Here is a 22,785-nt window from a genome sequence, read left to right on the forward strand (position 1 = left end):
TAATGTGTATGGCTTATGTTTGTTTTCTACCACATACAGACAGTTCTTCAGATGAGTCTGTATCTGTTGCTGAAAGAGTCAAAATGGTGAGATGTGCATGTATTGATCAATTGTAAATTATTATTTTATGTGTATTATCCTACTTTGGAGAGTTGAGTTTAGCCAAAGTCCCTTTAAGGCAACATCAAATTCAGCAAAACTGAAATCTGACAACAACTGTATCATAAATGTTGTTTATTTTGCTCAAATAGCGTTAAAAAAAGCGTATTTTTCAGGCTAGACAAGCCAGTGCACTTATGAATGTCTCAGAATGCTTAGTGTTTCTATAGCAACTGGGACTTCTAACGGCAAGCTGCAGTGCCGCCCTGACTTTACTAATTAGGGATTGGCTCTTTTGCTCAGAAGGCGGGGCTTCGTTCAATAGAGTGGCCATATTGAGTGTTGCATTTTTCCACATTCAAAACGTCTTGGTTACGTACATAACCCTCATTCCCTGATGGAGGGAATGGAGACGTTATATCTTGTTGACATTAGGGGTTTACTCGGGAGCCCCATCAACTCTGATTTTAAGGGGAAACACTAATGAAATTTGGCTAGTGGATTTTGCATGCCAAGCCACTGCCCGTGCATACGGGCATAAAGAGGCGACAGGTGCAACCACTCATTCAGGTTTTACGCTGAGGAACCGAGAACATGTCCCTGGCAACCAGCGATGGTTCGAGGTTGTGGCATGGGGACATAACGTCTCCGTTCCCTCCATCAGGGAACGAGGGTTACGTACGTAACCGAGACTTTCCCTATCTGTCGGTCACTACAAGTTATGTTGTGTCGACATTAGGGGTCCATGGAAAGCACCACAATCCAAACACTGGCCCTGTGGCGCCACAAATGTTGACGAGCAGCCGCATGTCAGACAAATGCTACGCAAAGGTCTTAACCTTCCCAATGCCCCAGCGCAAATTCACTGACCTTGGTGCCCGTGGGGACCAAAAGGTGAGTACATCGCTGCTGGAGATAGCCATGCTGCTGTTATGTCCACAAAAAAATTCTTAACAGAAGGGATTTCAACCTTCAGTGAAAGATTTGCATCAGATCTTTCCTATTTGTTGTTATCAGCTTAGGCAACAACGATGGGGAAGCGAGACTTCCAAGGGAAGGACTCTATGGAGGCCACATCCTACCCTAAGGGAGGTATCATGTGGAGATACTAATATGGACTGACCCAGGCCTAGGGCAGTACTACAAATGGAATGGTACTCTGAGGCAGGTCCTTGCTGGAAGTAGGGAGGAACAACTGCCAGCAGAGACTGACAGAATGGTCTGTCAAAGGAAGACATGGGTTGACCGAGAGGGAAACCTTACCGTGGAAGAATACACATATGGGATCGCCCAAATGGAATCAAGCCATATGGACACGTAGCCCAGTACAGGGGCTGACCGGAGACCAGGGCAAGCTAACACCGATACTGGGCCTGGCGTCAGGCTGCTCCGCCCAGTCTGTCTGCCGGGGGTGCTGGAGGATAGTCAACCAGGGTTCGCCATCCGGGGAACTCTACTGGAGGAAAAAGGCGCTCGCATCCTCGGGTGAGGGGGAATGGTGCAGCAAGCGTGAAACCGGCCGGTCCTTCCCGCCAATGACCTATTATCCAACATACAGGAAGAAACTGGCTCGACACGGAGACTGTAGAATCTCGCAAAGGTGTTTGTTGTCGCCCGGCCCGCAGCTCTACAGATGTCTGCCAGAGAGACATCTGTAGAGCATAGAAGGAGGCAACAATCTGTGTGGATTGAGCCCTTATCCCCAGGGGGAACGGCTCGCTTTGGGATTGGTACGTCAAGGCGATGACATCCACTATCCAGTGGGCCAACCTCTGCTTGAAGACAGCCTTCACTTTCTGCTGTCCTCCGTAGTAGAGCAAGAGCTGCTCAGAGCTTCTGAAACTCTGGGTGTGGTCCACATATATGCGCAACACCCTTATGGGACACAGCAATGCTAAGGCTGGGTCTACCTCCTCCGAGGGCAGTGCTTGCAGGTTCACCATGGCGTGGTGGGAACCTTGGGCACGTATCCAGGCTGGAGCCTCAGGACAACGTGAGAGTAGACTGGCCTGAACACAAGGCACTCTTCGCTCAGGAATTTAAATTTGACTGAATCCAGCAGCTCAAAGGGATCCCTCTGAAGGCCAGCCAGGATGTTAGAGAGATCCCTGGAGGGCACCAGGGATGACTAAGACGATTTAACCTTCTAGCACCCCTCAGGAGTCTAACGAACAGGTCATGCTTACCCAGGACCGGCCGTCCATTGCATCGTGATGTGCTGCAGTAGCAGCAAAATACACTTTCAAGGTGTAGGGTGACACTCTAACCTCTCTTGCAGGAAAGAAAACACGACTCCAATGTGCATCTCCAGGGGTCTTCTCGGTGAGAACAACACCAGTTCGCGAACAGACTCTACTTCAATGAAAAAGCTTGCCTCGTAGAGAGGGCTCTGGCCTGAGTGAAAGTGTCTTCCACCGCCGGTGGCAGATCACTTAGGTTTGCCGCATCCCAAGATCCAGACGCAGGTGCCATAGGGTGCCGAGCCCCTGAGAAAGGAGATCCTTCCTCAGAGGGATGTGCCAGAGAGGGGCTGTCGCGAGAAACATGAGTTCCCAAAAACCAGGTCCGAGTGGGCCAGTAAGGTGCAACCAGGAAGACCTGTTCCTCATCCTTCCTGACCTTGCACAGTGTCTATGCAAGAAGGCTCACTGGGGGAAATGCATACTTGCGTAGAGCCCGGGCCAGCTGTGTGCCAATGCATCCGTGCCAAGGAGGGCCTGGGTCAGGGAATAGTATAGAAGGCAGTGGGAGGACTCGTGAGAAGCAAACAGTTCCCCTCGAGCTTCCCCAAATCGACTCCAGATCAGCTGGACCGCTTAGGAATTAACCCTCTTAGCGCCAAAGTCGCAAAATTGCGACAAGACGTCATACTTAATCAAATAGACTGTAGTTCCTAATATGGTGTAATATCTCATTTGTATTCCCTACCACTAGATGGCAGACATGTAGTACTTCGATTCTAGACCAAAATTACGTCACCTTCCTATTCAAAGTGTTTGAGGAAAGAGCAAAGCAAGTGAGCTATCGTGTCATTGATGCGGAAGCAGTTCAGATCTATAGCGTGCGGGTAAGCTGTGAGATTTGTGAGAGAAACTCGCCAAGCCCTTTCAAACCACAAGCTTTTTAAATCTTGATGTCAAAATCCAGCATTTTTCCAAAAAAAACATGGCGCCTAAAGGGTTAAGTCATCCATTGTCCAGGGAAAGTAAGCTGTTGTGAGAGCACGTCGGCCACACGGAATGTGGACGGCATGCAGCGACTCGAGCCATGTCTGACTCCAGAGGAGGAGATGGCGGGCGTGTTGTGACATGCGACGTGATTGTAGAGATCCCGGCCGGTTCATATACGAAACAGTCGCAGTGTTGTCCGTGCGGACCAACACGTGCTTGCCAAGCAGCAGTGGCAGGAACTGTCGCAATGCTAGTAGCACTGCCAGCAACTCGAGGCAGTTGATGTGCCAAAGCAGTCGAGGCCCTGTCCAGAACCCCGAGGCTGCCTGGCCGCTGCATGTAGCACCCCAGCCCGCACTGGAGACATCTGTCATGACAACGACATGCCGAGACACTTGTTCTAAGGGCACTCCGGCCTGTAGAAAGATAAGGTCTGGCCAGGGGCTGAAGGAGCGGCGACACGTCGGTGTGATGGTCACGCGAACTGTACCGTGGCGCCATGCCCATCTCAGGACTCGGGAGTTTAACCAGTGCTGAAGTGGTCTCATATGAAGCAATCTGAGCAGCACGACTGCGGATGCCATATGCCGCAGGAGCCTCTGAAAGTATTTCAGTGGTACCACCGCCCTGCCTCTGAGGGAACTCGGGCAGGGAACTCATACTCACCGAGTCTAACTCCATACCAAGAATGAGATTCAGTGCACAGAGGAGAGCTTGCTCTTTTCCCAGTTGACCCGAAGCCCCAAATGGCTGAGGCGCCGGAGCGCCAGGTCCCTGTGATCGCACAACTGTTGTCGCGAGCGGGCAATGCTCGAGATATTTGAGGATCCTGATGCCCACTTCCCATAACGGGGTAAGAAACCGTAACCGTAACCGAAACCGAAACCATTCAAACCGTAAGACTGGCCCGCGCCAAGGAAAAATTTAGACATGAAAGTAAGTGTCCTTCAGGGCTCACAGTTCCAGGATTGGCCAAAGGCCACCGCCTTTCTTGGGTACGATGAAGCAAGGGTTGTAAACCCCTGCCTCATCTCGGCTGGAGGGACGGCAATCTCCTTGCGCAGGACAGGTGCATAACAGACTGCCACCGAAGTCTTGAGAGTACTGCTGAACCAAGTCGAACTGCCTGAATGAGCCAGCGGGACGGGTTGGGCAGCGCAAGCCACGCTTCCAAACTCTGTGCGAGTGGCACCAAAGGGTGCAGCGGTGGGAAGTCGTGCTGGATGGCACAGAAGGCATCGCATCCTGGCTCATCACAGCAAGACTCCCCATGTCCCTGAAAATTTTATAATTACATAGTACAAATCATATTAACATATTATCATGCTGAAATGTTTTAAAATCACTACCATAATATTTTACCATAGGTGACACAGACAGAGTCCCGTAAAAGATTGTTTTCCAAGACTCTGAAAAAACCTGTGTGTGGAATTGAAGAGGAAACAATCCAGCTGGGTGAGTTTGAATGAACATTTGCATTTCAGATTTATTAGTTAGTGATCTACCATTAGTTATCTCTGTCTCAACATCACATCATCTACTGTTTATTACCTGTTCTTTAGTTCTCTGATCTCCACTATACTTGCTTAAGGATGTTTTGCACATATTAAGCCAGGTTGCTGAGTCTAGATTGCCAAAGAGCTTTTTCTCTCATTGTTAGTGTTTCTGTTTTTTATGTGGTCATCTACATTGACCCTAAAATGTTTATGGTTCATGTTTTTTTTTCTACCACATACAGACAGTTCTTCAGATGAGTCTGTAGCTGTTGCTGAAAGAGTCAAAAAGGTGAGATGTGCATGTAGTGATCAATTGTAAATTATTGCACAAGGATTGGAATTGAGAACCGCTGAATTAACCCAAATAACTAACTTTATGTTTAACCTTCTCCCTCAGTTACTGAAATGTACCTAATTACTGTGCCCACATATCCTCCATTAATACATGAACCATTGCTTTAATCTTATCCTTTCTTTTTGGCACAGAACAGGAGAGAATCTGTAAATAAAAATCTCAGTAAATGGATCACAGAACCTGAAGAATCTACTGCCAATGCTAGAGGTTAGTGAGCTCTTTTATTTTCTATATATTATGTTATTTCTCTTATTTTGACCTTTATGATTTTTTAAATTCCATATTTTTATGAGACTGTGAAGACCCATGGTTTCTTTCACATCTCTTGTTTTTGCTTCTCATTAGAATAAGAATATTTATAGTTGAACAGTAACCATCGGCCTTTGAAAACTCTTACCAGTCTCTGATCCCCAAGATACTTGCTTGAGGATGTTTTGCACATATTAAACCAGGCTGCTGTGTCTAGATTAACAAAGAGCCTTTTCTCTTATTGTTAGTGTTTCTGTTTTTTATGTGGTCATCTACATTGACCCTAAAAATGTTTATGGTTTATGGTTGTTTTCTACCACATACAGACAGTTCTTCAGATGAGTTTGTATCTGTTGCTGAAAGAGTCAAAATGGTGAGATGTGCATGTATTGATCAATTGTAAATTATTATTGTATGTGTATTATCCTATTTTGTAGAGTTGAGTTTAGCATGTGCATGATTATGTATAACCATAAATGGAAATATATACATTATTATTATTATTATTATTAATGACAGGATGTCATAACAGCAGTAGACTCTGCTTACTATTCTATAGTTTAAAATAAGAATAAATAATAATAATCATTCTATTAAATAATAATGTGTAAGTAACAGCTTGACACTGGAAGAATGCTGCTCACATTCTGAGGGAGTTATTAAAAATAACTAAATATGTACAGTACAATTACCAAATAACTAACTTTATATTTCACCTTCTCCCTCAGTTACTGAAATGTACCCATTTACTGTACCCACATATTCTCCATTAACAAATGAATCATTGCTTTAATCTTATCCTTTTTTGGCACAGAACAGGAGAGAATCTGTAATTTTAGCTGAAACTCTGCCTAAAAAGATCACAGAACCGGTAGAATCTACTGCCAGTGCTAGAGGTTAGTGAGCTATTTTATTTTCTATATATTATGATATTTCTGTTATTTTGAACTTTATGATTTTTAAAATTCCATATTTTTATTAAACTGTGAAGACCTTTGGTTACTTTCTGTAACAAGGAGCATGACAGCGGGGCTGAGGATACACTTGCAGGCTTTATCATATTTTTGGTTGTACAGGCAGATTCAGTAATCAGCAATCACAACAACATCCAAGGCGAGACAAAAGAGTGATCAATAAAACAGGCAATGGTCAGGGCAAGCAGTAACACACTCATGGAAAACCAGGTAAAGAATCCAAGGTCAAAAAACATGAAGGCAAGGCAAGGAAAGGAAAGGTAAGGAAACACAGGGAAACACCGAAACTAGAAATGGAAAGGAATGCAGTAACAAACATACAAACTATAGGCCTACTCAGCAAAGAGTATGAGCAAGTGTCCAACTTAAATAGTCCTCCTGATTGGAAATGGGGTGTGTCTGTAAATTAGTTCCTAGGCAGAGGGTTATGGGAAAATGGAGTCCAGGGTAGAGTGGCCTCTGGTGGAGCTCATGTGCACTCCAGCTAGATATTGTGACAGATTTCAGGGGGTAGCCAGCCGGTCGTAGGGATCCTCCACACTGGATGTCATTCTCGGATGCTTTGTGACAGTCTCTATGGCTTCGGCCGTGATAGCAAGTGGCTCTGGAGTGAGAACCGTGATGTGGCGATGCTCTGGTATGGCAGCCATTACGTGAACAGGTACGGTAGTATGGTGACACGTTCCTCCTCCACAAAACCCACAATGACAGATGAACCACTCAGAATTTAAAGCATAGTCCATGAAGTCCCGCAAACTACACTTAAACATTCCCTCAGGGAGCCATGATTTAATAGGTTCATTGAGTCCAAAATGGAAAAAGGCCTTTAGTGCACTTTCTTCGATTGTTACATGATAGCTACATAATAACTCACAAAACTGTTGTACATGATCCTCGATCGAAGTCTTCGATCCTCAAAGCCCCTCTGATGTAGACTTAAAATTTGGTCAGCCGGATCCATGGTAATCTGGATGACACTAGCTGATGGATCTGTAAATGGCTGAGTATTCTGTAATGAGGAGCGTGACAACGGGGTTGAGGATCCACTTGCAGGCTTTATTATATTCTTGGTAGTGTTGTCAAAAGTACAGCCCGCGATACCATTCGGTACTGAAAATTAGTGATGGGACGATTGATACCGAGGCTCCGAGGCTCCGATGCTTCAACGCAGTTTTCAAAGCACTACTGTATCACACAATGTGCCGATGCTTGTATCGAAATGACAATACCACGTGATTGATGATGTTTGATGCTTTGAACGTCATGCGGTATCGGAAGGTCGGGAGAGCTGGTTTGAAAAAATCTGCACTTCGCATGACTCTTGTTTGACTTTACATTGACTTGGTTGTGTGTGTGTGTACACTTATTTGGGATTCAGTAGAATAGTTTAGAATAACCTCAACACCAGATAGAAACTGAATGCACGTCACACCCCTATTGCATTTTATCATGTTTTATAGCTGGGGTCTCAGAGACCCCGAACAGCTCACCCAAAATATTTTTGCTACTACTATTAATAATAATCACACACTTGTATATTTTATATTATTGATCAATATGTGAATCCGTTGACCGGACAACGCATAACATGAGTTGGAACAGATTAAAAACTTTTTCAAACCATCCCTCTGCTCCACAATGTTTCGTTAGATTTGGTGGAGAAACCAAGTCTGACCACCAGATGTCGCTAATGCGCACTGTGTTAAAAGCTTCGAGTAATGAACCGTTTTTCGGCACAATTTCATGAAAGCCTCAAACGGTTCAGAAAGCCTCGGTTTCCCATCACTACTGAAAATTTAAAAACATCCATTCCCCGTGAAGATTTGAGCGCTGTTGAGCAGATTCTTAAACAGTGCTGATTGGTCATTGTGTTCTGATAGATGGATCAGCGCTCAAATCTTAGCGGGAAATGGACGTTTTTAAAATTTCAGTATTGAATGGTATCGCGGTCGGTACTTTTGACAACACTAATTCTTGGTTGTACAGGCAGGGTCAATCATCAGCAAACACAACAACATCCAAGGCGGGAAAAAGAGTACACCAGAAAATAAGAAATGATCAGGGCAGGCAGCAAAACAATAATGGAAATCCAGGTAAGTTAAAAACACCAAGGCAAGGCAAGGAAAGGAAAGGTGAAAAAATGGAATGCAGTAACAAATGTACAAACAATACTTAGCAAAGAGTATGAGCAAGTGTCCAACTTAAATAGTCCTCCTGATTGGAAACGGGGTGTGTCTGTAAATTGGTTCCTGGCAGAAGGTTATGGGAAATGGAGTACAGGGTAGAGTGGCAAGAGTCAGGGTTGAAGTGCCCTCCGGTGGAGCTTATGGGCACTCTAGCTGGAGATCATGACACTTTCACATCTCTTGTTTTTGCTTCTCATTAGAATAAGAATATTTTATTTACAGTTGAACAGTAACCATCGGCCTTTGAAAAGTTTTACCAGTGTCTATTACTGAATTTCTGAGTGGTACTAATATTTGTTTGTTTTCCTTTGTATTTTACCATTTCAGACTTTGTCTAACCTGTTTGTGTTTGTGTGTGCTGTCACTCATTCTCATCCTCATGATTTATCTCTTTGTCCTTCCCCAAACCAAGATTCACCTGCACCTCCCACTGATGCTACAGAACCTGTAGTATCAGCACAACTGAGGGAGTCAATCAGAGAGGTATTTTGTATATACAGTACCAATGCACAAGTTATAAGCCCATAACCCATAAAACATGAACCATATTCATATGTTGTAGTTCAGCCTCACAACAGTGATTGTATTCTGTCGGAATCCACTTTGATGTTTTTGACTTTTTTTGGCTCTATAGGTTACTTTTGACAATGATCCATTAAGTTATTATCATGCCAAGATGTTTTAAAATCACTACCATTATATTTTGCCATAGGTGACACCGACAATGTCCTGGAAAAGATTGTTTTCCAAGAGTCTGGAAATACCTGTGTGTCGAATTGAAGAGGAAACATTCCAGCTGGGTGAGTTTGAATGAACATTTGCGTTTCAGATTCATTAGTGATTTACCATTAGTGATCTCTGTCTCAACATCACACCATCTACTGTTAATTACCGGTTCTTCAGTTCTCTGATCCCCACTATAATTGCTTGAGGATGTTTTGCACATATTAAGCCAGGTTGATGACGAGTCTAGATTGCCAAAGAGCTTTTTCTCTTATTGCTAGTGTTTCAGTTTTTTTATGTGGTCATCTACGTTGACCCTAAAATGCTTATGGTTTTTGTTTGTTTTCTATCACATACAGACAGTTCTTCAGATGAGTCTGTATCTGTTGCTGAAAAAGTCAAAATGGTGAGATGTGCATGTATTGATCAATTGTAAATTATTATTGTATGTGTATTTGTCACACGGTCGTGGTTGTAGTAATTGCGCTCGACAAGGAGTAGAAGTAAAGGAGTCTTCAATTAGTATCAACACACAGAGACCATTTAAAATAACATTAATCCAGGATGACAAACAGACAGAAACTGCAGGTTTATAAAGACAGGGAAACAAAGGAGCAAACGAGATGATTAATCAACACAGGTGAGCAGAATGAGCGATGATTAACTAAATGAGAACAGGAAATGAGCCAAATAAGAACAGACAGGAACTAAACAGAAACCAACACGTGACAGTATTATCCTATTTTGTAGAGTTGAGTTTAGCATGTGCATGATGATGTATAACCATAAATGGAAATACATTTATATTATTATTATTGACAGGATGTCATAACAGCAGTAGACTCTGCTTAATATTCTATAGTTTCAAATAAGAATAAATTATAATAATTATTTATTAAATAATAATGTAAACGACAGCTTGACACTGGAGGAATTCTGCTCATATTCTGAGGGAGTCAGTATATAAAAATAAATGCATATGTACAATTACCCAAATAACTAACTTTATATTTCACCTTATCCCTCAGTTACTGAAATGTACCCAATTACTGTGCCCACATGTCTTCCATTAACATGAAGTTTTAATCTTATCCTTTCTTTATAGGTACAGAACAGGAGAGAATCTTTGATTTTAGCTGAAACTCCCAGTAAAAATATCACAGAACCAGTAGAATCTACTGCCAATGCTAGAGGTCAGTGAGCTCTTTTATTTTCTATATATTATGATGTTTAGTATAATTTTATTGTATTTCTTATTTTGAACTTTATGATTTTTAAAATTACATATTTTTATTAGACTATGAATACCTTTGGTTACTTTCACATCTCTTCTTTTTGCTTCTCATTAGAATAAGAATATTTATAGTTGAACAGTTTACTTTGTATAACTTGTTTGTGTTTGTGTGTGCTATAAACTACTCATGATTTATCTCTTTGTCCTTCCCCAAACCAAGATTCACCTGCACCTCCCACTGATGCTACAGAACCTGCATTATCTCCTGTCATAGATGAAGCCGATCAGACCACAGATGAAGCAGCAGGTGAAGCAGCAGCAGCTCAGCTGAACTGCAGTGATTCTCCCACTGATGCTACAGAACCTGCAGTATCTCCTATCCTAGAGGAGGCCAATCAGACCACAGATGAAGCAGCAGCAGCTCAGCTGAACTTCAGTGATTCTCCCACTGATGCTACAGAACCTGCAGTATCTCCTATCCTAGAGGAGGCCAATCAGACCACAGATGAAGCAGCAGCAGCTCAGCTGAACTTCAGTGATTCTCCCACTGATGCTACAGAACCTGCAGTATCTCCTATCCTAGAGGAGGCCAATCAGACCACAGATGAAGCAGCAGCAGCTCAGCTGAACTTCAGTGATTCTCCCACTGATGCTACAGAACCTGCAGTATCTCCTATCCTAGAGGAGGCCAATCAGACCACAGATGAAGCAGCAGCAGCTCAGCTGAACTTCAGTGATTCTCCCACTGATGCTACAGAACCTGCAGTATCTCCTATCATAGAGGAGGCCAATCAGACCACAGATGAAGCAGCAGCAGCAGCTCAGCTGAACTTCATTGATTCTCCCACTGATGCTACAGAACCTGCAGTATCTCCTTTTGTAGAGGAGGCCAGTCAGACCACAGATGAAGCAGCGGGTGAAGCAGCAGCAGCTCAGCTGAACTTCAGTGATTCTCCCACTGATGCTACAGAACCTGCAGTATCTCCTATCCTAGAGGAGGCCAATCAGACCACAGATGAAGCAGCAGCTCAGCTGAACTTCATTGATTCTCCCACTGATGCTACAGAACCTGCAGTATCTCCTTTTGTAGAGGAGGCCAGTCAGACCACAGATGAAGCAGCGGGTGAAGCAGCAGCAGCTCAGCTGAACTTCAGTGATTCTCCCACTGATGCTACAGAACCTGTAGTATCTCCTGTCATAGAGGAGGCCAGTCAGACCACAGATGAATCAGCAGCAGCAGCTCAGCTGAACTTCAGTGATTTTTCCACTGATGATACAGAACCTGCAGTATCTCCTATTGTAGAGGAGGCCAATCAGACCACAGATGAAGCAGCAGCAGCAGCTCAGCTGAACTTCAGTGATTCACCTGTTGAAAGGCAGAACCCTGATACTTCTGAAGAGACTGAGAAGACAGGCCAGATGCAGTTAATTAGATTTCTGGAAAAGCAGTTTAATACTATGAACAACACCCTAAAATCAATTGATTTTTCTTTAAAGAAGCTGGTGGGAAAACAGTCACAAGACACACTGCCTCAATATATCTGTCTAATTCCTGCTGATTTTGAAAATCTCCTGATTAATTCCTTAGTCAAGAAGGAGCCAATCACAGAAGGTGGGGGTAGTACTGAGGAAGCACAACTGTAATCTGAGAGGTTATCTATAAATAAATTATTATTATTATTATTATTAGATAATTATTATACAAGTTTGTTTTAATGTGTTTTTCATTGCCAAGACAATAAACACCTTTTTGATAATCGTTCACTGTTTTTGTCATATTAAAACAAAATATATTGCAGCATTTTGTTGTTTTAATCATTTGCTGTTCATTGTTCTGTTTTTTAAAATATACATATAAATAAATTGATACCTTTATGTAAGCATGTAGCAACTCATAATGTAATAACTACACATATTGTAAAAACTGCACATAATGTAATAAATATTTCATTATTATTGTAATAAAATGTTTATAATGTAATAATTTTCTCAAAACGTAATAAAATCTTGAGCTCATAATGTAATAATTTTTTAATGTAACAATTTTTCACATAATGTAATAGGTTATTGTATGAGAAATTTATTACATTATGAACACACTGTGACCAATTATAATGTAATCACAGTTCATAAGGTAATACCAGCATATAATTTAAAACAATGTTTACAATATAATAAATTTGAGCACAAAACGTGATAACAGTTTTATGTAAAATAAGAAAATTAGGCTTATTAGGCTACTTAGTGAACTTTTTTAATATAAAAAGCTGACAAATTTTGTGATTATGACGTGCTTCATTTATATATATATATATATATATATATATATATTGTAGCATTCCGCTACTAATGAAACCAGGCGTTCTCAGTCGCTCTGTAACTTTATTAAAGCACTGAAGAGGGTTACTGTTATGGCCATTACCCACGCCGTACACAGAAGGAAACAGAAGAAAAACAAGGAAGAATAGCACTCGCTGCTCTGTGCTCTCACTCTCCCAACTAACTCTGAACTCTCTCTAGCCCGTCCTCCACCCGCACCAGACTATCCCCGCCCCTTAAAGTGAACAGAGACTTACAGCTATAACCAGTTATTGCTAAAATGAACATTGCTAAACATCATGAAATTAACAAATGTCCTTCAACATTTATAGCAACATCACAACCCCCCCCCGCAAAAAAGAAAACCCCTCGTCCACGAGGGGGCAAACAAAGTCTTTAAGGTGCCCAGGCTGGCGCCTCTGCCTCTTTGGCCACACAACAGGCTGGGGATCTGGGCCCGTCAGGAAATGGGGGGTAGGGACATGGGACACAGGGTAAAGTCCACAAGAAGTGGCTGATTGTGGGGTGTTTGGGGAAAGGGGCTCCTGAACAACTGGAGTGTGTGGCTCGGGCCTAGGGTCATTGTCCATGTCATTTTGTGAGGCCAGGGGTTGGGCCCCCTCTTTTGAAAAAAAAATGGACAGGTTACCTCTGTACACGACAAGGCATCGGTATTGGTGTGGCTAGATCCAGCTCTGTGCACTACTGTAAAGTTGCAGGACTGTAGTTCTTCCAGCCACTGGGCCACTTGACCTTTAGGCTCCTTAAAGGACATCAACCATTGGAGCGCCGCATGGTCCGTCCTTATCGTGAATTGTGTGCCACACAGGTAGTATTTGAAGTGCCTCACTGCCATTACCACCACAAGGAGCTCACGTCTGGTGACACAATAGCACCTCTCACTCTTGTTAAAGACCCTGCTAAAGTATGCCACCACCCTTTCTCCATCAGGCTCTTCCTGCGATAACACCGCCCCCATGCCAACATTGCTTGCGTCCATGTCTAAAATAAAAGACAGTGCAGCGTCAGGTGGAACAAGGATCGGAGCCTCAATCAACGCCTGCCGAAGTGTATCAAATGCCTTCTGGCACTCATCAGTCCAGACAAAGGCATGGTCTTTTATTGCTGGAGGCGGAAGAGTGGCACCCCTATGCAAGAGAACCCCTTTACAAATCTCCTATAGTAAGAGGCTAGTCCCAGAAAACTTTTCAATTGTCTCAGGTCTGTAGGGGTTGGCCAATCTCTGATGGTGTTTATTTTCTCCTCCAGGGTGCCTATGCCTTCCCTTCCCAATTTGTGACCAAGGAATTTAACCTCCTGCCTCATAAGGTGGCACTTATCTGGATGCAGCTTCAGACCTGCTGCCGCTACTCTTACCAGCACCCGACGGAGGGATTCAAGTGCTTCATCGACATACTCCCCATGGACTAGAAGATCATCCAAATATACAAGACACTCACGGCGAGGGACTCCTTCCAACACCTTGTCCATGAGCCGTTCGAACGGGGCGGGAGCATTGCAGAGCCCAAACGGAAGGACCTTGAACTGCCAGAGGCCTTTATTTGTACGGAATGCGGTTTTGGGAGCAGACTCAGAAGACAATGGCACTTGCCAGTATCCGCTCCTCAAGTCAAGGGTGGAGAACCAGGATGAACCAGCCACCAAGTCAAGTGACTCATCTACTCTAGGTAGGGGATATGAATCTTTTTCCGTAACTTTGTTGAGCTGCCTATAATCTATGCAGAATCGCCATCTGGAACTATTTTTCCGCGGCACCATTACCACTGCTGAAGCCCACGGACTCTCTGACGGCTCAACAATACCCGCCTGTAGCATTTCCTCCAATTCCTTATCCGCAGCTTCCTGTCGGGCCAGAGGGAGACGACGAGGTCTTACTCTTATCGGGCGGGCATCTCCTGTGTCAATATCATGCTGCACTAAGTGAGTTAGGCCCACTTCATTCTCATTGAGAGGAAAAATGTCCTTGAAATCCTCCATGAGTTCCCACGAGCCCACTTTTTGTTGCTCACTTAAGCCATCACAGTTTTTTTGACCAAATGTCCCTCAAAGCTGAGATCCTAGTTTCTCTCTCGACATTGCACATTCCATCCTCTGAACAAGAGCCAGTGGGTGTTAACGGACCAAGGGAAAAGGGGGGTGTAATATCACAATCAGGACTGCGTTGTGTGTGGCAATTGGAACTAACGGGCAGGGCTTCTAATGTGTGAGACGGTGGCTCGCACACTGTTTTTTCCACAGCAAGGGCATGTTTAGATGTGTCTGTCAAATACACAGGTAGGGACACTGGGGTCAGGTTTGGAGCAGGATGAGTCAGTTGCACAGAACTTCCATCAGGGAGGGTAAGTGAGTCTCTACATAGGTCCAACACACAACCAACGGCCCTTAAAAAATCTAGCACCAGGATGCATGGGTCCTGCACTTCGGCCACCCACGCATGGAACGACACAGACAGACCTCCTATGTCAAACAGGAAGAGCCCTTTTCCTTTTATTGGTGCAAAGTCACCAGTCACAGTTTTCAGACGAGCGGATGTTGGCTCCAAAGCTGTCCCCACTGGAACTAGATCAGGCCGAACCAGGGTTGCATTTGAGCCGGTGTCAACAAGGGCCGTGCAAGCGACTCCCGCTACTAGAATGGGAATGTGGCAGAAATTTCCCACATAAGACCAGCCCACTATCATAACAGTCTCTACAGGGCGTGGTCCAACCCCGTTCTCCACAACCTCAGCCAGGGGTGACTTATGGGAAATGTTATCACGGGCCCGTGTCCCCCCATCTACACGGGCCCCTGGCCGTTTCCCTGCGTTTGACTGAACCTGGGGCACTGTCTGATCAGATGGCCTGGCTGGCCACAGCCTCAGCAAACTGAAGGTCGGCGGCGTGGGCGGGGCTCTGAGGCGGAGCGGCTCGAGCGCAGCGTCAAAGCATTTGTAGAATTATCCATCCATGCAGGTGCCCTTGAGCCATTTCCACAGCTCTCACTATTGGCATCATTACATCAGCATCCATTTGGATAAATCTGTCTCTAGCGAGTTCGTTCTGGACTGATGGTGGCATTTCAGCATAGGCACGTTTACATAAACATTCAATGTCATTAGCTAAAACGTGGAGGGGGTCACCTTGTCGTCTGCGTCTGTTATTAAATTCTGTCCTTAAAAGGACAGGCTGGCTACATTGTCCAAATCATCTGTGAAGAGCCCCAACCAATGAATTATAATCATTCCTTTCAGCAGGACTCAATAATAGGAGACAGGCAGCCGCATCATCAGTGAGGGACAGCGCTAACTGCAGAGCTTTATGATTTTCAGACCAGCCTGCAGCATCAGCTAACAGTTCAAATTGGGCTTTGAATGCATTCCAATCCGTCTTACCGGAGAACCGTGGTGTTTTTATAGCGTGCATGTCACATGTCACAGTGAATTCGCTACGGACCTGGGAGCCGCCATGATTGTTTACATTCTGTGCCTTCACGTCATCGCGAGAGTGCGTCGTGCCGGCCCGCGCTTGCGCAGTCATGTCGCCGTCATTATGTTGATTTACAAACAAAAAAAGGGAAGGGAGGTGCGAAGCCAGCTTCAGCAGCTTGTAGCATGAAAGTGTCTCTCATTCTGGCCGCTTCTCTCTGAGCCCAGTGTGGATCCGCCGCCGGCCTGTGTGTCCACAAACACTCGCCTTTCTCTCTTACAATCTCCTCCGGCGTGGGTGAATCCATCTCGTGGGTGAATGCTCAGATCTCGCATCAAGTCTGTCACTTCTGACACCAAATGTCGTGTTCCGCTACTAATGAAACCAGGCGTTCTCAGTCGCTCTGTAACTTTATTAAAGGTCCCATATTGTCAAAACTGAAATTTCCTGGCTTTTTTCATGATAACTGAGGTTTAGGTGCTATGTATTTACTGCATTCGGTGTTTGAAAAAAAATAACATGAATTACCATTCTGAAACATCCTGTTGTAAGCGCGTTTGAGGAGGTGGTTGGTTGTCTCCTGTCGTCGCCGATTCGGGGTCTGAGTTCGGCTCAAACATGTAAGGCTGGACATTATTTCCCTCAGCAAGAGCCGTTTCTTAACGGCTCTGGCCTGGCTGTGCATCACTCAGAAAACAACAGACCAATCAGAAGAGAGGCTAATGAATATTAATTAGACAGGCCAAAATCGACCTGTTCTTTGCAGACCTCCTGAGAGAGGAGCTGTAAAAATATATTGAGATGGTTTTTGGTACTTATACCACAAATATATATTCTTAAGGACATCAAGACTTAAAATAAAACTCCAGAAAGGTGTAAAATATGTGACCTTTAAAGCACTGAAGAGGGTTACTGTTATGGCCGTAACCCACGCCGTACACAGAAGGAAACAGAAGAAAAACAAGGAAGAATAGCACTCGCTGCTCTGTGCTCTCACTCTCCCAACTAACTCTGAACTAGGCCTGGGCGATAAAACGGTATCGATATTTATTAAAACAGTTTAAACTTTTAGAAAACACGTCACAAATTTGTGGAGGTTGTTGTTTTGTCTCAATAAATTGTGTTAATTATAGCGTAAATACAGTGGTTAAAGTGAAAAAAAAATTTCTATTGCTTTTTGTTTTAAAAAAGGTTATAAAAAATGTCAATAATTATTGATACGGAACTATATGAAACATTATATCGTTGATAACATTTTTTAGCAATATCGCCCAGCCCCACTCTGAATTCTTTCTAGCCCGTTCTCCACCCGCGCCGGACTATCCCCGCCCCTTAAAGTGAACAGAGACTAACAGCTATAACCAGTTATTGCTAAAATGAACATTGCTAAACGTCATGTCCTTCAACATTTATAGCAACATCACACTATATATATATATATATATATACAGTGGCGGCTCCTGCCAATTCTCTCAGGGGGGGCAAATGTTTGCATGATTAATGAGGATAGGTCACCCATTCAATTGATAAATTAATGGCTAGTTAAAGATGTAAAGGAAACTGAACTACTATAGATAGAATTAAAAATAAACTGACTCTAACAATCAAGCCAATTCTCGGGTGGCAAATGTTTGCATGATTAATGAGGATAGGTCACCCATTCAATTGATAAATTAATGGCTAGTTAAAGATGTAAAGGAAACTGAACTACTATAGTATTAATTAAAAATAAACTGACTCTAACAATCAATCTCTTGCTCTCCTTATGTTTCTATATGCGTGTTAACAATTCAGCAGCAAATGAAGACTGAAGGCAGGATGTGGTTTTCCAAAAAACTTTTTACTTCAATTTCAGTTTAATATGAAATAATTGAAGTCACATATATCACTATTTACACAACTCACTTATATTACACTGCTCATTTACAACATTACTCACTTATATTCCACAACTCATTTGTATTACACGGCTCACTTATATCACATTACTCACTTATATTACATTACTCCCTTACATTAACTTACACTGCTCCCTTACATTACTCACTTGCACTGCTCACTTACATTACACTGCTTACTTACATTACACTGCTCACTTACATCACATTACTCACTTATATTACATTGCTCCCTTACATTAACTTACACTGCTCCCTTACATTACTCACTTGCACTGCTCACTTACATTACACTGCTTACTTACATTACACTGCTCACTTACATCACATTACTCACTTATATTACATTGCTCCCTTACATTACACTGCTTACTTACATCACATTGCTCACTTATATTACATTACACCTGTAGCTGTCCATGTGATGTCCGTCACGCTCTCGGGATGGAACAAAATGCAGGGGTAGCAGAATAAAGCGTTAGCTACTTCACAGCCCGCCAGCTATTTTTTCCGCTCATACCACGTCCTCGAAAATCCCTGTTTATACGACTTCCCGCCCTTTGTAGATACATGATTGATCTTTAAATTTGGTCTTGGTGGTCCTAATTCTTAAATTGCCAATTTATCCTTATTGCTACAACGACTGAATGGCATTTCTTTCAATGACACGATAGAATTAATCTGCGCTGAGGTAACGTACGTTCGCCAAGATGTCGATCAAGTTCAACTGACAACTGAATTTGAGTTGGCGTAGCTGTCCCCGTCTCTCTCTCTGTTTTCTTTTTCTTTTTCTTTTTTCACATTTGATAAATATATTAAAGTAGTTTTTCATTTTTTCTTGTTAAAATTCAAAATAGTTTTTAAATATTATTGGATGTCACTGTTCCCACCAATCCTTGCACAAGTTAAGGTTACGCATGATGACAAAAGCACGTTAGTGCTAGCCCTCCCAGAACTCATAGAGACTGCATTGCTGTGCCTGCAGTTAGAAAAAAATGATCTTTGTATGGAAGTCTATGAGAGCACTCGGGGCGATTCTCAGTCTGACAGAAATCGCCCAAAAAGGGGCGGTACTACACAAAACGAGACTCGACGCTGATTGGACTATTTAGAGGCAGAACAAACAGTGAAAGCTAGCGTAACACTGTGGTTGAATGTGAAAGAAAAAAAATCCCTCCCTTTCGCGCTTTGGTGGTGCGTCGCCCAATCGCCCTAATGGAGAAACTGCCCCTGTATATATATATATATATATATATACATACATATAAAATTCTCAAACCTCTCCATGAAGTACCCCCAGCACTGCACATTTTGTATGTCTCCCTATATCTGACACACCCACTTCAATATTTTGGACAGAATGAATGCAACACCCGCTGAGTACAACGATAGAGCTTGAAAGATCAAAGACAATTTTTAATATAACTCCGACTGGATTCGTCTGAAAGAAGAAAGTCATATACACCTAGGATGCATCGGGGGTGAGTAAAACACAGCCTAATTTTTATTTTTGGGTGAACTAACCCTTTAACCCATGTTAGACTGCACCCCATAAACACAATCAAGCCTAGAAAAAGACCAGTGAACCACCCCTTTAAAACATGCAAAATAGGATTGCCAACTGTTCCGGTATTTAAGTAGCATTCCATATTAAATCCATATGGAAAGCAGTTTATCGTGTCATGCCCTGAGATGAGTGACAGGCTCAGTGCATTTGAAATTATAAAGGGAGCACTCTTTGCACGTATTCTAGGCTATCTGTAATGCATTCACAATTTTAAGAAAAGGTTTTTTTTTCTCACGATGCAAAGAGGAACAATGTCCCCTCACTAAAGTTCAGCTATAGTTTATTTATTCTATATAAATGCTAAAATGAATCTCAGACGTGAACATATTTGCTTTGCTTAATCCATTCATGTACAAATTAATTCTGAAAATAAATATATATTTCCTTTTAGAATTAATTTGTTTGTGTAAGCCATAATCATCAAAATTTCAAGAAATAAAGGCTTGAAATATTTCACTCTATGTGTAATGAATCTATATAATATATGGGTTTCACTTTCTGAGATGAGTGACAAAAAATATTGACCTTTTTGACCTAATTTTTTGAGATGTACCAATTTTTTTTAGATGTAACTGTATAATAAGTATTGTACCATGATGATGATGATGATGATAATAATAATAATAATAATAATAATAGTAAATACATGAATATTTAAATCTGGTGCATTTCGTAGGTAGTTTAAACCAATGTTTGTATGTTTAAAAAGCCTATTACAATTATGCAACCTGGTCTCATAAAAATATGTACCTCTGGGTACTTTTCTGCAATGCCGTTTTTACATACTTTACTGCACAGTTTACTGTACAGTTTCGCTGCAGTTTCAAAGAGAAATGTCCACTGAGTGGCGCTAAAACGGGTTCAATACGTGAACTCTGGCACGTTTTTATTACGTTGATATAGGTACATATTGCTGTGTTTTTATTACGTTGCTTCAGATAGGCTACGTATTGCGGCTTGTCGCTAAAAGTTAATGCTCTATCGTGTTGGAAATATGCCGTACACCAAACCCGACCCTAAACCTACCCGGTAGTGTTAACAAATGCAAAACTGATATAAAAATGTGTTGATGCAACCGTGCAATTTTAACTTCCTTATATGCAGATTTGAACTGTTTTGTCAAACCATAGTTACACAGGATTCGAACCGGAGCTCCTCACCTCAAGTGTCACCATACTCCGTGAGCTACCGAACAAACCTACTGTTGATGAAAACCCATAGATATGAATCTGGATATGTGTGATGCTGCTAACATTCAAAAGCATCAGTTTTCAAATCTCCCAGCATATTAAAATATTTTTTTAAGTCATAACTGTCACAGTTACGGACGTTTTGTTGTGTTTTTCATTCCCCATGTTCTCTGTGTGACCTAGTTTCTGTCTCCTGTTGATTGTGTCATTATGTTCAGGTGTGTCTAGTCGTTATCCTCATTTACGTTCCCCATATATGTTGCATTCTGTTCAGTGGTTGTTTGTCCGGTCTCGTCTATGGATACGTGTGTTTGCTACCCTTATGTGGATTATTAAAGACTTTATATTGTGATCTTCTTCGTACTCATGCTTCTCTCCCGCACCACACCGTGACAGAAGACCGGACCTTACAAAGTTAAGCGGCGTGTTCCCCCCCCCCGTTTTGTTATTTCGTTTTTGTCCGTTTTTGTTTTGTTAATTATGAATGATCCTGCCGTCCTCGTCCTCCTGCTGGAGCAGGGGGATCGCTCTCTCGAGGACCACACTGAAGCCTTTGTGTTACTTGCCAACATGACACACTATCCGGACAGCTGCCTCTGCTTGTTTTATCTAACTGGACTCCGCCTTCATAGAGTGGGTGCTGGCGTCCTGCCAATCCCCGCTGACCGTGGACTTCGCGGAGGATGACACCAGCCCCACTCCGGACCCAGAGCTGAGCCCACCATCTCCCCGCTGTGCAGAGCCAAAGCCTGAGCCCACCGCTGATGGAGAGCCAGAGCCCACCACGACCGACGAGCCATCACCATTGACTGCGACAGAGCTATGGATCGCCGCAGAGCCAGAGCGCGCAATGTCAGACCAGGTGCGAGAGCCTGCAACAGAGCTCGCCACGGTGGAGAGCACTATGAACAGCGAGAGCGTGGAGGAAAGCTCCGTCCACTACACTATGGCTGAGGGTGAGCAGCGCTCTATGGACTGTGATGGGGGCATATATGCAGACATGCCCCCTCTTCTCCTGCCTTCATATGAACTCTCTGCCTGCCCTGAATCATTTGTATGCCCTGAATGAATTAATGAATGATGCATTTATAAAGTATCTGAAGTATCTGCCTGCCCAGAATTATCTATTTGCCCTGAACAATCCGACAATCCTGAAACGACCATGGATGTCGTTCCCCTGTCTGCCGCAATCCCAGTATTGGGAGTCGCGATATGGTGTGTGTGGGCAGCACACAACATCCCTAAAGAGACTGGTGCTCACAAATTCCCACCCACCCTCCCTTTCCTGGGATTCTATGTGTCGCCCTGGTTCATTGGCTCTCCGTCTCCGCCTCGGGCTCCTCCACCACCTGCTCCGCTGCCGTCGGTCAGCCCTTCCTCTACCATGGCTCCTCCCTCCGTCGGCTCCGCCGTGGGCCGCCATCATGGTGGTGGCCTGGGTCCCGCCTGGTTCCTCCTCCTGCTCTGGTTCCCTTTCTGTTGTCACCCTGGCTCCTCCCTCCATCATCAGTTTTTACATTATGTGCAGTTATTACATTATAAGTTGCTACAAAGCATTTTGAAAAACTTTTTTTATATTTGATAATTATTAATAGCAGTAGTACATTTTGTTTTATGTATTTTTTTGTAGTTTCTTTTTGTCCAGTAATGTTATTATTTAAAAAAAAATTTTTTTTTTGTTATGTAAACATTGTTAAAGGCACAATATGTAATTTTCGTTAGAGTTCTAGTTTCCGCTAGAGGGCGTGTATTCAAAATAAACAAAGAGACAAAGGCGTAGTTTGATGACGCTGTGACTGAGTGTGGAATCATGGGAGTTGTCGTCTTCATCCCCACAGCCGATGCAATCCGACGGGACTCGGGCAGAAATCATGTTCATGGATGAGCTAATGATTTATTA

General features: G+C 43.2%; 1 protein-coding gene across 1 annotated transcript in view; it reads left to right on the forward strand.

The window, feature by feature from the left end:
* LOC107748800 (putative surface protein SACOL0050) overlaps positions 1 to 12,146 on the forward strand; it is a gene marked incomplete at its 5' end in the record, with an annotated part of 17,714 nt that extends 5,568 nt beyond the window's left edge. Inside the window, 11 exons of the mRNA XM_016563761.1 lie at positions 40 to 86; positions 4,637 to 4,724; positions 5,008 to 5,054; positions 5,252 to 5,327; positions 5,696 to 5,742; positions 6,184 to 6,265; positions 8,942 to 9,012; positions 9,242 to 9,329; positions 9,612 to 9,658; positions 10,358 to 10,445; positions 10,707 to 12,146. Coding sequence (XP_016419247.1) covers positions 40 to 86; positions 4,637 to 4,724; positions 5,008 to 5,054; positions 5,252 to 5,327; positions 5,696 to 5,742; positions 6,184 to 6,265; positions 8,942 to 9,012; positions 9,242 to 9,329; positions 9,612 to 9,658; positions 10,358 to 10,445; positions 10,707 to 12,130 — 2,105 coding nt within the window. The remainder of the gene's footprint in view (positions 1 to 39; positions 87 to 4,636; positions 4,725 to 5,007; positions 5,055 to 5,251; positions 5,328 to 5,695; positions 5,743 to 6,183; positions 6,266 to 8,941; positions 9,013 to 9,241; positions 9,330 to 9,611; positions 9,659 to 10,357; positions 10,446 to 10,706) is intronic.
* Between the last annotated feature and the right edge of the window lie 10,639 nt (positions 12,147 to 22,785).

This window comes from Sinocyclocheilus rhinocerous, unplaced genomic scaffold, assembly GCF_001515625.1.
Source record: "Sinocyclocheilus rhinocerous isolate Xijiao unplaced genomic scaffold, SAMN03320098_v1.1 scaffold950, whole genome shotgun sequence".
NCBI lineage: Eukaryota > Metazoa > Chordata > Actinopteri > Cypriniformes > Cyprinidae > Sinocyclocheilus > Sinocyclocheilus rhinocerous.